General features: G+C 42.6%; 1 protein-coding gene across 2 annotated transcripts in view; it reads right to left on the reverse strand.

Moving 5' to 3' along the window:
- myo1ea (myosin IEa) overlaps nt 1-12,883 on the reverse strand; it is a 69,560-nt gene that overhangs the window by 28,262 nt on the left and 28,415 nt on the right. For both annotated transcript variants that reach the window (XM_069190536.1, XM_069190535.1), the window contains exons 5-9: nt 7,757-7,844; nt 5,555-5,644; nt 4,613-4,744; nt 4,019-4,153; nt 2,057-2,189 (exon numbers count right to left, since the gene is read on the reverse strand). In XM_069190536.1, coding sequence (XP_069046637.1) covers nt 2,057-2,189; nt 4,019-4,153; nt 4,613-4,744; nt 5,555-5,644; nt 7,757-7,844 — 578 coding nt within the window. The remainder of the gene's footprint in view (nt 1-2,056; nt 2,190-4,018; nt 4,154-4,612; nt 4,745-5,554; nt 5,645-7,756; nt 7,845-12,883) is intronic.

Genomic DNA, 12,883 nt, shown 5'->3' on the forward strand with positions numbered 1-12,883 from the left:
CCAGCACAGGGCTCGTTTTAACACGGAGGAGCCATATGGACACCTGGAGCAGCGATTCCCAATCCTGGTCCTGGTGACGCCTGGTCTGGCCTCACTGGAATAATATTATACTTCTTAGCAGGTCATATTTTTAGAAAAAACACACCTGCTGGTTTTCATCCCCTCCCACCTTCATCAGATAACTGAAGCCGTAACTGATCTCAGAAGTTCATGCAATTGAATATTTGCATTTTGTTTCTAGTTAAAAACTTGGGATTTTATTTCACTTACGACATCCAACAGTTAAAGCTCCAACATGTTTAAGTTCAAATCCATCTGGTTATTATTAAGTCAATAAAGGGTTTGATTGTGTAGCTGAGGGCTCTGCAGGAGCAAAATCCTTCAAGTATGTGGGTCACAGGACCGGGATGGGGCACCCCTAGCCTGGAGAGTCTGGCCTGGCGCTCTGCTGGTGTCTACCTGTGTCTACCTGTGTAGTCTCCCTTCTCCCTAGGGAAGCCTCCCTCTCTCCCTCCCCGCAGTGCACCACACTGCCAGCCAGGTGGCGCGAAGCCCCCCCACACTGCCCTCTTGGTTTCACGGCCCCGTGTGCTTGAAGCCTGAGCAGGGGTCTCTGACCCTGGTCCTGGAGAGCCCCAGTCTAGCAGCTGTTAGAGCTGGCCTGGAAAATCATTAATTTCTAATGTCCAGGAAGAAGTTAACTGTGATCCATTGAACAGGTGGTATGTTCAATGGAGTCATTTAGAGACCATCTGGAACAAAAAGTAGTTCCCTTCCTCAAAACATTGTTTAATCAATGGTCTGCTCACACCAGCTTTCCTAATCTTGAAGTAACAGGTAATTTGGAGTAACTTGACTGGACCTCTCCCCTTGTCTATTGGTTCCATTCTAAAAATATGACTTGCTAAGAAGAATAATATTATTCCAGTGAGGCCAGACCTTTAAACGAACTTGACATAACCTAAAGTAATCAGAAAGAGAGGAGGCCTTGCGGCCCCTCTATCTCATTTGGGAGTTAAACATGCTCGACAGAATGCTAACCCAAGCAGGAAAATGTCTGTGCTGCTGCAGTGCTATAGCAGATTCATTTACTCTCCTGTCATGAGACCTTTTTGTTAATACACTGTTGAGCTTCATCTATGTGTATCTCCTGTTTATCCATAAACTTTGGAATATTACTTCAAAGGAAGTGAACATGTTTATTTATTGATTGGCAATTTAATAAAATGGAATATTAATTTGCAAATGTCTCTATATATATTATATGAATACGTTAACTATTGTCAAACATTAACGAGAAGTAAAAATCCCCACAGCACTGGGGACAAATGAACAATCCAAAAGCTTTGACTCCTGTCATGACAGAGCAAGTTATATATATATTCAGGGCTGTGGGGAGGAAACAGGCGTCTGTGGTACAAAGGGCTGTGCTGGGACCCACAGCAGCCAGCAGCGAACAGATGTGGAGTACCAGGATGTAGACAGCAGAAGACAGACTGCAGAGGGGATGTGACACTCGAAAAGGAAGCACAGCGATTAGGGAACACCAAAAAGACATCTGCACAGAACAGAAGGTGGCTTTGTACCCATGGAACAGCAGCCTCTGAAATTCAGATTTCAGCCATTCTGAAAAGGGGGAGGGCAGGAAATCCAATATTTCCTTGCAGAATTCTAGTTAGTGATGTAATACTGCCATTTCCACAGAGCTGCATTGCATAGAAAAAGCTGCCCTGCCCATAAGCCCAGGAGAAAAGCAATAATGCAGAATTACAGAAAGTTCTACAACAGAAACATATATCCTGATTAGGGGGTAATATTAGTAAACGGTTATTTTCCATCGCTTTAAGGTTTTCTATACTTTTTTTTATGAAACAAAAGAAAAACGTCCCAAGTTCAAAAGAAAAAAAACACCTACATTCTGAGCTTTACACAGGATGCTGCCATCTTCCCAGTGCTTTTTATTAGGAAAACAGTGTTGTGCTATCGGAGATTTATAAAGCCAGCCTAAATTCCCCTAACCCCTGCGCCTCCACCCTCCGCCCGTAACGATACTCACACTCCTCGCTCTCCACGGCGGCGTAGTTCCCAGACTCCTTGAAGGTGATGTTGCCGAGGTGCAGCACGCCCGCCACGATCTGCAGGACCTGCATCTGCTCCTCGGACCTGATCCCAATCACGTTCATCGCGTGCTGGAGGGAGAGAACGGGGAGGAAACGACAGGTGACAGGAGGCTGGAGAGCACATGACCAACAGAAGCAGGTCAGCGAAAAAGCCACGAATGAGGGAGAGGGGGCTCAGTTCATTATACCAGTCTTGAGTGCCTGTAGTATGATCTGATCTGAGCCAGGAGCCCCATAAGATCTCTGCATGTCTTCGGGCAGGGACCGACAGTCCTGGCTCTCCCAATCCCTTCCCAGTGGTTCACAGCAGCAGAGTCAATCAGGTATTTAAGGATCAATTTAGTGATTGACATTCTGATTGCATCACATTCTGATTGCAATGATCCTGGAGGAGTAAAGGTCACTCACCCTTGTCCCATAGAATCTGCATCTATTGTTAAAAGCATGAAGTTTAGTTATGCATGTGTTAAAAACTAGATCAAGACAGTGCAATCTATAATTCACAAAAAAGGGTTTTGAAATTGAGCATTTTTTAAATTAAAACCTCTAGGAGGCAAGGGATTGAATTCCATTAATCAGGAGCTCCACAGATAAAGGCCTTAACTCAGGAGATCTCATTCAGCATACTGAAGATCTTGTAATGCTTGCTTCTAGATGTAAAATTAGAAACAGTGGAGCTGAACCTAAAGGACTTCGGAATTCTGAGCCAATTTTTTGATGGACTGCTTTTTAAATAAGGGCCTCTTCTGTTTTAGTCATGAATCTATACTATACTGAGTCAACATCTGGTTGACAGAGTGCATGGACTCACATGCTTTGAGAATAGGTGATAAGTTCACTTGGAGAGAAGGTGAATCAACAAGAATTTCACCACTTGCCTAAATCAAAATGTAATGGTCCTTTCTGGTCTTGTGAAATGAAAACACTCTCTTGCCCATCTGTTGCATGCATATGACACTGTACTCTTAAAGAAGCTTTATATTAGAATCTCCACATTCAGACATGAATACAGAATACAAGCAAGTGCTTTATTGTCAAAGTGTTTCCATAGTGACATAACATTTCACTTCAAATTAGCTTATTCATTTTGTATATTACATGGGATATCACTTCTCATTCCAAATATATATACCTCGTCAGAGATGCAACAGAACAAGCAGGTGTTCTCTCTTCAAATATTTCAACATTTCAAATGACAGCTACACTGATAATTAGCTATTCACCAAAGCATAAAATACTAAAGGAATTGGAAAATCACATAAGATTTTTAGTCTAAAATATTTCATCAGCAGTTTTTTTTAATCGGTATCGAGAGAAACAATTAAAAGTTGAATACACAATTGAATCCACTGAGGCAGGTCATAGATGTATCTATTAAATTCAAAAGATCACACTGGTTTCTGAAGTGAAATTTTTATCTTTCTAAGAAAGTACAGAGAAGAATAAACAACAACGATCACAGAAAAACAGATTAAAGACAGATGCAGAAATCAAGCTCTAGATTTGACCCCCTGAGGATGTAGTGTTTCCATTTGATGGATCCAGTATGTTCTCTGGTATTGCTCCTTTGTTGCTTGTTCACTACTTTCATGCCTTTTATTTCAGTTTTCTAATTTAGCACTTTTGTTGCCTTTTCCTGTTGCAACATCAGGCATAAATCCATGAGCAGAAAAGTTTAGTTCTTGGAGGGCCAGAATCCAGTAGGTGTTCCAGGTCTCTTTAAATCACCAGCAGCTGCAGACCTTTGTGTTAAGTGTTAATCAAGTTTTAAACTGGTCCAGTTCAGCTCAAATAGGTCATAAAGAGCGAAGTGGGAATTCAACCCGTAGATACTGAGGCCCACCAAGGACTGGAGACCACCACCACTACCATAAACAGAACCAGATCTAAGTTCTTACCATTGTCTCTTGAAAGTCACTCTTGTCATTGATGTCTTCCACCTTGTAGGAACCAGACTGGTTGAGGTAATTGTAATAGTCCAGAGAGGTGATTCCAAGACTGCTTCTTTGATCTCCGCTGGCTCCTTCTATCAGCTGTGAAGATGAGAGGCCAGGTGATTAGATATCCAACTTCAAATCCCTGCATGATTAGAGAAGCTGCATTCTCCAAGTAATCCTAAAACATTTCACCCAAGCGCCAACAGTGATGCAATACAGATGCCTAAAGATTTCAAAGAAGCATGCTTACCAAAAACCTTTAATTCATGAAAATTGCTAAGTTGTAAAAGCATGGCAAATTGCAAATCAGCCAAAAGTCATTTTGAAGATATGTATCTATTGCGAATCCCCCGTTCATACATTTTTATTTTTTGCTCTAAACTGCAGGAAATTATATTATAGGGAAGCAAAACCTCCTCTAGTTTTCCAAAGACCTCAATGACACACTGAAAAGGAACGACATGCGTTTGAAGCAGCCAAACAGCATTTCTTTCCCATATATTCTGAAAACCGTTCAAGCTGAGGACATTTTCTTGAAAGCCCCCCTTTCCTTACCTGGTAAAATATGTGGAAGCTCCTCTCACCAGGATTTCTCATAACAACCCGGGATTTTTCCAGCAGGAAGTTGGAAATTTTCCCCCCATCTGGCTCTCCTCCCGAGCTGAACTGGATTTCAAAGTATTTTCCCTGAAAGAGAGGGTAGAGCTGCCGTGTCAAAGAGAGGCATGTCAAGTAAAAAGCAGAGCTTGCAATGTATTGTGGGCCCTCAGTCGCAAACTTCGTCTTCTGAGCTACTGCAAAGAGCCATGAAGTTACAGTTCATCAAGAAACAGTAACGTCTGACTGGACACATATCTGAGAGTTTTCTTTAAAACATTCAATTGTCAGTTATAAGGTGTCACCAATTAAGCCCTGCCACATAGTCTCCCAGCATTCCTCCCCTACCCTCTGCAGTGCAGCACCCCTAGGGGACTCCCGGTCACTAGTGGCCAGTGACACAGTCCCATTTTCAAACCTGTGTGACCTGTGTGCGTTTTGCAAAGCATTTACTGTTATTACTCTCCAATGATAAGAAATTTAAAAAAAAAACTGATGAAAGGGTAATTTGTTTGGGTAGGACAGAAAGTCATTTTTGTTTTATCGACACAGAAGGAACATTAATTAAGAAGCTTGGATGGAGAGGCCAAGCTGGCTTGTGTTTTCAGCCAGCAGCAGTAAAACAGGAGTGGTGTACTGCTGTCAAGTCTTGTGGCCGGGGAATGAGAGCAGCTGTCCCTGCTTTAACTTGGTTTACATCCTCCCTGCTTGCAGTTAAAAGATTGTGTGTAAAGCGAACCAAATCTGAGGGAGCATGCAACAATAAAACTCATGAAAAGGCAAAACTGGCTCTCGGGGCTGCATTTTAATTTTTTTCCCGGCTGTTCCTCCTTTGTTCTGCCAAAGCCACAGGACATGACAGTGCAAACAGGATGTTACCCGAAAACACGCAGCACTTACAAATCTGCTGGAGTTGTTGTTCCGCAGTGTCTTTGCATTTCCAAAGGCCTCCAGCAAAGGGTTTGACTGGAGAATGATGTCTTTAACATGCTGAGGAGAGACAACAAGGGCCAGGATGTAAACTCTGAGACATATACCCAGAGAGGCATTTAGAAAGCTGATGGCGGGAACTTCACAATAACTAGCAACAGGCCTGGAACAGATTAGGTACGTGATTTATGGACCATTAGTTGATTTTTTTTCCCGTTTCAAATCAGTTTTATTGTGAAGCAAGGTTTTATGCATTCAAGGTATGACCATTCAGTCAGTGTACTTCAATTTTCTATATCTGAAGGTAAAACAAAATGATCATAGAGCGAAAACCAAATACAAATAAGCAACAATATAGTATTCACCTACACTGAGGTAACGAAGAAGAAATCAATACTTGCATAAAAAAACCTCTAAACTCCCAAACCCTATCCCAAGAGTTCTACCTGCCATCGGAGCGATACCTGTTGTTTTAAATACAGCTTTTGCATACACTGTATTATCTTTGCAAGAATCAAATGAAAGAGTCCCATGTCTTCTGAAACTCTTTTTGAGTTTTGAGAGCTGACAGTGATTTTTAAATTCGCCAAATGTCCATTTTAATACATGCAACAGAAATGGTCAAAAACAATAACAGTGTTTTACACACTTGAATTTAATATTTTTCATGAACAGTGCTGGTGGCAATCCTACAGTATAAAGTAGAGATTTTCAAGATTCTTCAGGTGAAAAAAAGAGTCAAACAAAAAGTGATTTTTCTTTGGAGCGCAACATGGAAATGAAGGACACGAGTTCCAAACTTAATTTACATGCTTTAAATTCAGGAACAAAAACGGAACGACAACTGTTTTGCATTTTGCTAGATCGGGTTGATCTTTGAGGATGAGAGGCTCCCAGAGATTCCGTGGCTTTAATATTATTTGGTACTAGACTGTAGCAGCAGAGAAGGCAGAGGAACCAAATATTGTGGCACTGAGACACACAGAAAGGAGCCTGGCTAGGGCAGAGGGCAGCCGATCTCTCAGATACGATTGGGTGCTTTGTTAAACTACACAATGATAAAAATCTCAAGGACACGTGCTTCAAAAAATTGCAATGACCTGTTTAAATACAGATCAGCACAGGGATTCACACATGCACACTTCCTAAAACAGTCAGTCTCTTGTTACACAGTGATATGAGTGTTCTCAGAATGCCGTATTGGAATATACAACAGTTATTAAGAACGTACAGGCTTGTTTTTTAACCACGCTGTAGCAAAATATCCAAGGAAAATAAAATTTGAATGAATTTTAGTTACCCTACCATTTTTTTCCTTTTAAATTGCTACACACTTAGCAAAATAATCCAATTAGGGCGAGGAGCATTTAGTTGCAGAAACCTGCTCAGAACTGTGAATTAAGAAAACACTCACTTTAAAGTGAAGGGGGAAAAATGATTATTCAGTCTACTCTGATCCACTAGAAGATCCACACATTTCTACAAACAGTAATGAGCAGGGCTGGCTGTAATTCCAGTAAAAGCTTTTACCAGACCAAATGATGACAAATGTCTAAGATCTTTCTAAGCCAGCAAGGAGTTTTAGAAGCAGTCTTTGGCAAGATCGCAAAATCTTAATGTCTTTAAAAGTGCTATTATTCTTCGGTTGACTGAGGGACTTGAAGAAGAGGACATCTGCCTTTCTGAGAGATCAACAGATGGGCCAGTCTGGTGGAAGACTGGTAGCCCAGCTCCCGGGCAGGTCTGTCCAACAAGAGAATGGCAGTCTGGGATGTGTGCGTGTGTGGAGTAGGATTTACAATGCCACTTGTAAACTTATCATTAAAATCTTTAAAGACTTGGGTAAAACCTACAAGGAATCAGACATGTCTAAGATCACGCCTGAAAGCGTTCTCTGCTTGGCAGTCGAAGTCAAATCCGAACAGGCATGGAGTTCAGCAATGCTGAAACCACCAACGAAGGCTGAAGCCCAAGTTTTTTTTTAACGTAACACAGATTATACACGTTTGGTACAGGGTTATAAGCGAGAGCAGTGACAGACTTGTAGGCCCTTCTGTTTTGTTTTTAACCCACGGCAACGCACGGTGGTCCAGGTAGCTCTCCCTGGCTCTAAAAGCACGCAGCATGATGGAAGAGCAGAGGGAGCTGTCTGCTCTTCATCTGGTGCCTCACCTGGACTTTGGACCCACCACCAGACACTCTGGAGATGTAGCTCATGATGTACTTAGCAGCCACAGTCTTGCCGGCACCACTTTCACCACTGAGAAAACAAAACACCAAAAAAAAACAACGACAATCCATTAGAGGTTTTTCCAGCTATATTTATAATCCATAAGTATTCAGGAATTTTGTTATGGATCTTTTAACAGGCACTTATAACGGTGCAGCTATTTAAACGTCAACGCCAATCACTGCAAGTTTTTATTCTTGATTCACAGTCTCAGTTGTGATCATCCTGTGGCAACCCCGACAATAAAACACAGATGATGCCCTAAATATTTCCATTTGTTACCCAGGCTTCAAAGCTAAAACAGTTGTAAGCCAGGGGTTCTGGAGAAGAGTAAAACACTTCTGTGGCTTTCAGGGCTGGGCCCCTCTGACTGACCTCCACAGTCGACTTTAAAAGAATTGGAATGGCCGCTTTGCTCCGACTCCAAAAATGATTCGATGTTGTAGACAAACTGCGTACAGTACCTCCCATGTTTTGCTTTGGGATGTACAGTATTTGACATGTCACATTCCAGTGGAAAATAAAATTCCAGTATATTTTATTGTTCTTTGTTTCAACAGCCTAGTTTTTAATCTTGGCTTTAGGCATATATAACGTTCGGGACTGCGCTGACTGCTCTTGTCACACAAAGGGATGGCATTTTGTTCAGTGTGCTTTGAGAACGGCTGTGGTCTCCTTTGACAGGTTTTAAGAGACGGGGGGTTTAACAAATCCCCTCATTGTCAACAGATACTTATCCCTCATTAATACAAATAACAGACTGGACTGACAGGGCCTCGTCTGTTTGGGACATTTCTTAAGGGAATCCTATTGCTCTTTTTAAGATGTCTAGACCTCCCCCACCCCCAGTGAACTCTAGAAAATCTAAAGAGACAGCTTCCAGTTAACCAAGCTGAGGTCAGCTTGCTGAAGGTACAATCCTGGTATCACAGACTGCTGCTCCTTTAAGTCAATGAGAACGGTAACTGTGTTAGCGCACAACAGGATCAAATAAAATGGGACAGCAGAGAGAAAAAGAGCACATCTTACTTCAAGCTGTTCTTGTCCAGGTTCCAGGTCACCAGACGATTTTAAGGCTTCCCGATTTGCCAATGAAATGTGACTAAGAGCATCCCGGCGGTGCGGAGCACCACCTTCCTGGTCTCTCTGCACAGGGAGAGACGACCCCATGAGGGTCTGGCAAACTCTCTCCCTGCTTCCCGTTTCGCCACAGTGGCATGGGAAAACCCATTTGCATCCCAGATTCCAAGGATAGACAGAGAGGAGCACGGCTTCGGGAATCGGAAAAGGAGAAGAGCAGTTCAACATGCTGAGATAGACGTTTGGCTTCAGATGACAAAAGTGTCTTTTTAATCACGCCTACTGAAAATGCCTGCGTGGGCCTGAATGCTTAGGGAAAGCATCAGGTGGTTATAAAAGGAAGTCTGCTGTGATCACTTTACAATACCCACACAGCTACAGTATACTGTGGATGCCCAGCAGGTGTGGATTTGACTTGAGATTCCCGATTTCAACTAGCAGGTCTCTGCAAAGACTAGTACCAGACATTAGAAATGTATAAGCACAAGGCCAAACACTTCCACCCAGCCTTCGAGCCTGTGCATTTCTTTTCACAAGACATATGTACAATATTTGATTAAGTGTAACCAGACTGGTTACAAAGTATGATTTTTGGGGCACCGTAAAATTACAAAGGGGAACTTGTTTGAGTATTATTAGAGTAAAGATTTAACCAAACCTCCCTCATATAAAGTTTGGTAACATGCACATTGAATGCTCTCATTAAGCCGAGTGTTGTTCTTCACAGAGAACACTGTATTTTGTCTGGCAGGCTCCCCACATGAAGTACTAGTAAGTGCATCAGGACACCTACCCCCTGTTCTTCTGGAACAAGATTTACACGATTTGTAGCTGTAGTTTCTTTTGTCATTTCACAATGTTTACAGAATTTGCAGCTTTAACTCTGCTGTTCTGAAACAAAAAGGCATGTTTACTCCAGCCGCACAGCAACTGTTGCAGTGCTTGGAAAAGCCTGTCTTTTGGATTCTGGGACAAGTTTCTGTTCTCCGTTGGGGTGTTCCCTATTGTACACTGTAATTACACGGCAGTCAGATGGTAAACACATTGTGGACTTCCTCTAGGATTTATTAGCTCAACAAAGATTATAGCTGGAGTGACTGAAATACAACACAGACTCATTTTCTGCTGCCCAAAACACAGTGTGTGTCACTGACTGACTGAAAGGGCAAATTATACAAACTTCATTCAGTATTAGCAGGAATGATAGTTTAACCGATTTAGAAATGCTTGCTGCCTTCATTGTTTCTGATTATTACAAAGCCCCCATGCGATAAATGCTACTATTGGTCCAGCGCGTTTTCATAAAACGATGCATGATGTCACGTTACATTTCCTGCAGGTTTGTTTTTCTAATTAAAACAGTTTTACTGAAATGGATTTTGCATCTTTCCAGTTTCAGGGTTTCCACCCTGCACAGATACAACCCTGTTTTTATTGCCTTGTCTTATTCTGGGGGGAAAAAAAGCTTCTGTTGCAGTGCCAGAGAAATGCCCTCTTTTGCAGAAGGCAATAAAAGTCTGAGTTTTATAGGTTTATAAAAAAATAAAAGGTGGCAAAGTGCAGATTGTGGTGTCTTATTATTAGACACTGCCAATCCGAGGAGTGTGGGAAATAGTTCTGAACGGGGAAGGCTGTCTTGTACAGATCAGCATCCTGCCAGATGAAGGTCCTCATTGCAGAGCTGGGAGCAGGGGCACCACCCTTTTCCTGAGTGGGGTGCTGCCGCGACACCCAGGAACTGTAGGACTTGGGAAGACCCTTGAGAAAAGCCCCCCTCATAGTGCATCTTATGCACACAGACAGCTTCTCCCCTCTAAAGTGTGAAGTTTCCAGTGTTTGTTTGGAACATAATTCCTAAACATACCAAATTTGCCATTGGCCTTTACCAGTCATGGCCTCCTAATAATCTCCATCTCTGAACTGGCTTCATCACTCTGTTCTCCTCCCCACTGAGAGCTGGTGTGTGGTGAGAGTACTGGTGCACTATGGCCCCCATTGCATCATCCAAGTGGGGCTCCACATTGATGGAGGGAGGTCCCCATTACCTGTAAAGCTCTTTGAGTGGAGTGTCTAGAAAAGCGCTATATAAGTGTAAGCAATTATTATTATACAATAAGACATAAGAAACATTTCTGGAATTTAAATAGGAGGCATGTTTTGGGCATACACTAAAAGTATTGATAAATTATTTGTTTCCAGTCCCGGAGCCCTCTAGAACAGCTATCCTGATGGACCCAGCAGCGCCCCCTACCTGTAGGGGCTACAGCACACAGGCCCACATGCACCTCAAACAAACCATGAACTGCTTTAGTTGCAGGTTTAACTTTAGTCTCTTGGCAAAGAATCACTTCAAGTGCTGATGTTTTTTTTTTTTTCTCGTGGTTCCTAATTCCCATTAGCAGTTACAGACTGCTTCCTTGTTGTAATAAATCTCTTAGGGTAGGCTGAACTGAACAAAAAGTGAAAACCCTCCTTGAAGGTGCTGGATGCTGTGCTTGTTTTACAGTACCCCTGGCAGAAGGGACCCTGTAAGTACTACTCGATTAGGGCCGCCCATGTCAAAATCTGAACAGTGGACCACAGTGTTGCTCAGATGCCCTCATCTACCTTCTTGGTTAAAAGGAAAACGTAACAGGCTTTGCTGTGTGAAAAATGAAAAGCAAAAACTTGTACAAAAAGAAAAATACTGCGCAATGATAAGAGGGAAGAGGGGGGGACTGCCACGTCAACAACCATCTCCAATCGCTCATTCCGCAGCGAGTTATGATTTCAGAAGAGGCTCTAGGTGATGCTGACCACCTGCCTGTCCAGTGGTATGCTAAGCTTTGTTTTCTAATCTGGCTCATCACGATTTCACTTCCACTCCTTTCATGTGGGAGACTGGACTGGCAGCTGTTCGCTCTGCGCCAGCAAGGAAAAGTGCTGAAACAGGCCCAATTAGCCATGAGGTAAGCACTAACACCAGTCCGCACTGCCACTGCCTCCTACGAGACTAAAGCAGTGCGCCAGACACCGATTTCCACCTCAGTTTCCTGTTCTCAGGCCCTCAGACTGATCCTGACCGTGATCGAGCTTCCAAAGTTGCTGTGCTGAACTGTAGGCAGAGACAAAACAAACTGTGCAGTTTCCACGTTTCCACTGTGGCCTTGAAGGTAATTAACTCCCCATGGGTGGTCTTCAGAACTGCAGATCGGGAAACCTAATCACAAAACCCAGGCCTGTGGCTTTTATGATGAGGGAACTAGACCCGTGCAAATCAGCCCCAAATGTCAAAGCAATTAAGCCTGTAGATCTTCCCAGTGGAGGGACTGCTGGTGAACACCACATGTCAAGTGACTTGCTGTAAAGAGATACACATGCAGGCAGATGCCAAGCGCCTCTGAAATAAGTTTACTAATTTAGCGCATTCTTCAATACAGTCATGGATGTCAGAGCATCCCAGTCGTACAAGCCTTTTCCGTTAATCACAATGCAAGTCTGGACTGCTACTGGGAGGTTACAAGTATGCTATAGCTACTGGTCTGAACACAACAATTGGTTGGATGTTGCTATAACCACCAAGCAATAATATACTGTATACTTTTCCCATCACAAGAAATCAGAATGAGCCTGTGCAGATGGTGCCCTTTCATTTTTTTAACATACAAAATAAAAACATTTTAATTCACCACATTCTCGTGCACACCCCTCTTGAAATTCAAGCAGGCTTCTTTTTAAAAAAATCAAGTACTCCAATTGCAGAACTGTTTTGAAATGAAAGAAATACTTTTTCTCCTGGAAAAACAATAATTAGCCCAATGGAGCTGAGCTGCATTTGGATTCATCATCTTATGTTCATTTAAAAAAAGCCTCTAAATTTCCTTCTTTGGTGATGCCGGCCAGTGTGCATGATACAGATGCATAACCTCTTCCAACTGCTTAGCTTCCTCCTTTCGGTAGTCTAGATGCTGCAGACTGCTCTTGCTCTGGATGACAGTATGGACCCACAG

This window comes from Lepisosteus oculatus, chromosome 5 (genome assembly GCF_040954835.1).
Source record: "Lepisosteus oculatus isolate fLepOcu1 chromosome 5, fLepOcu1.hap2, whole genome shotgun sequence".
Classification (NCBI taxonomy): Eukaryota; Metazoa; Chordata; class Actinopteri; order Semionotiformes; family Lepisosteidae; genus Lepisosteus; species Lepisosteus oculatus.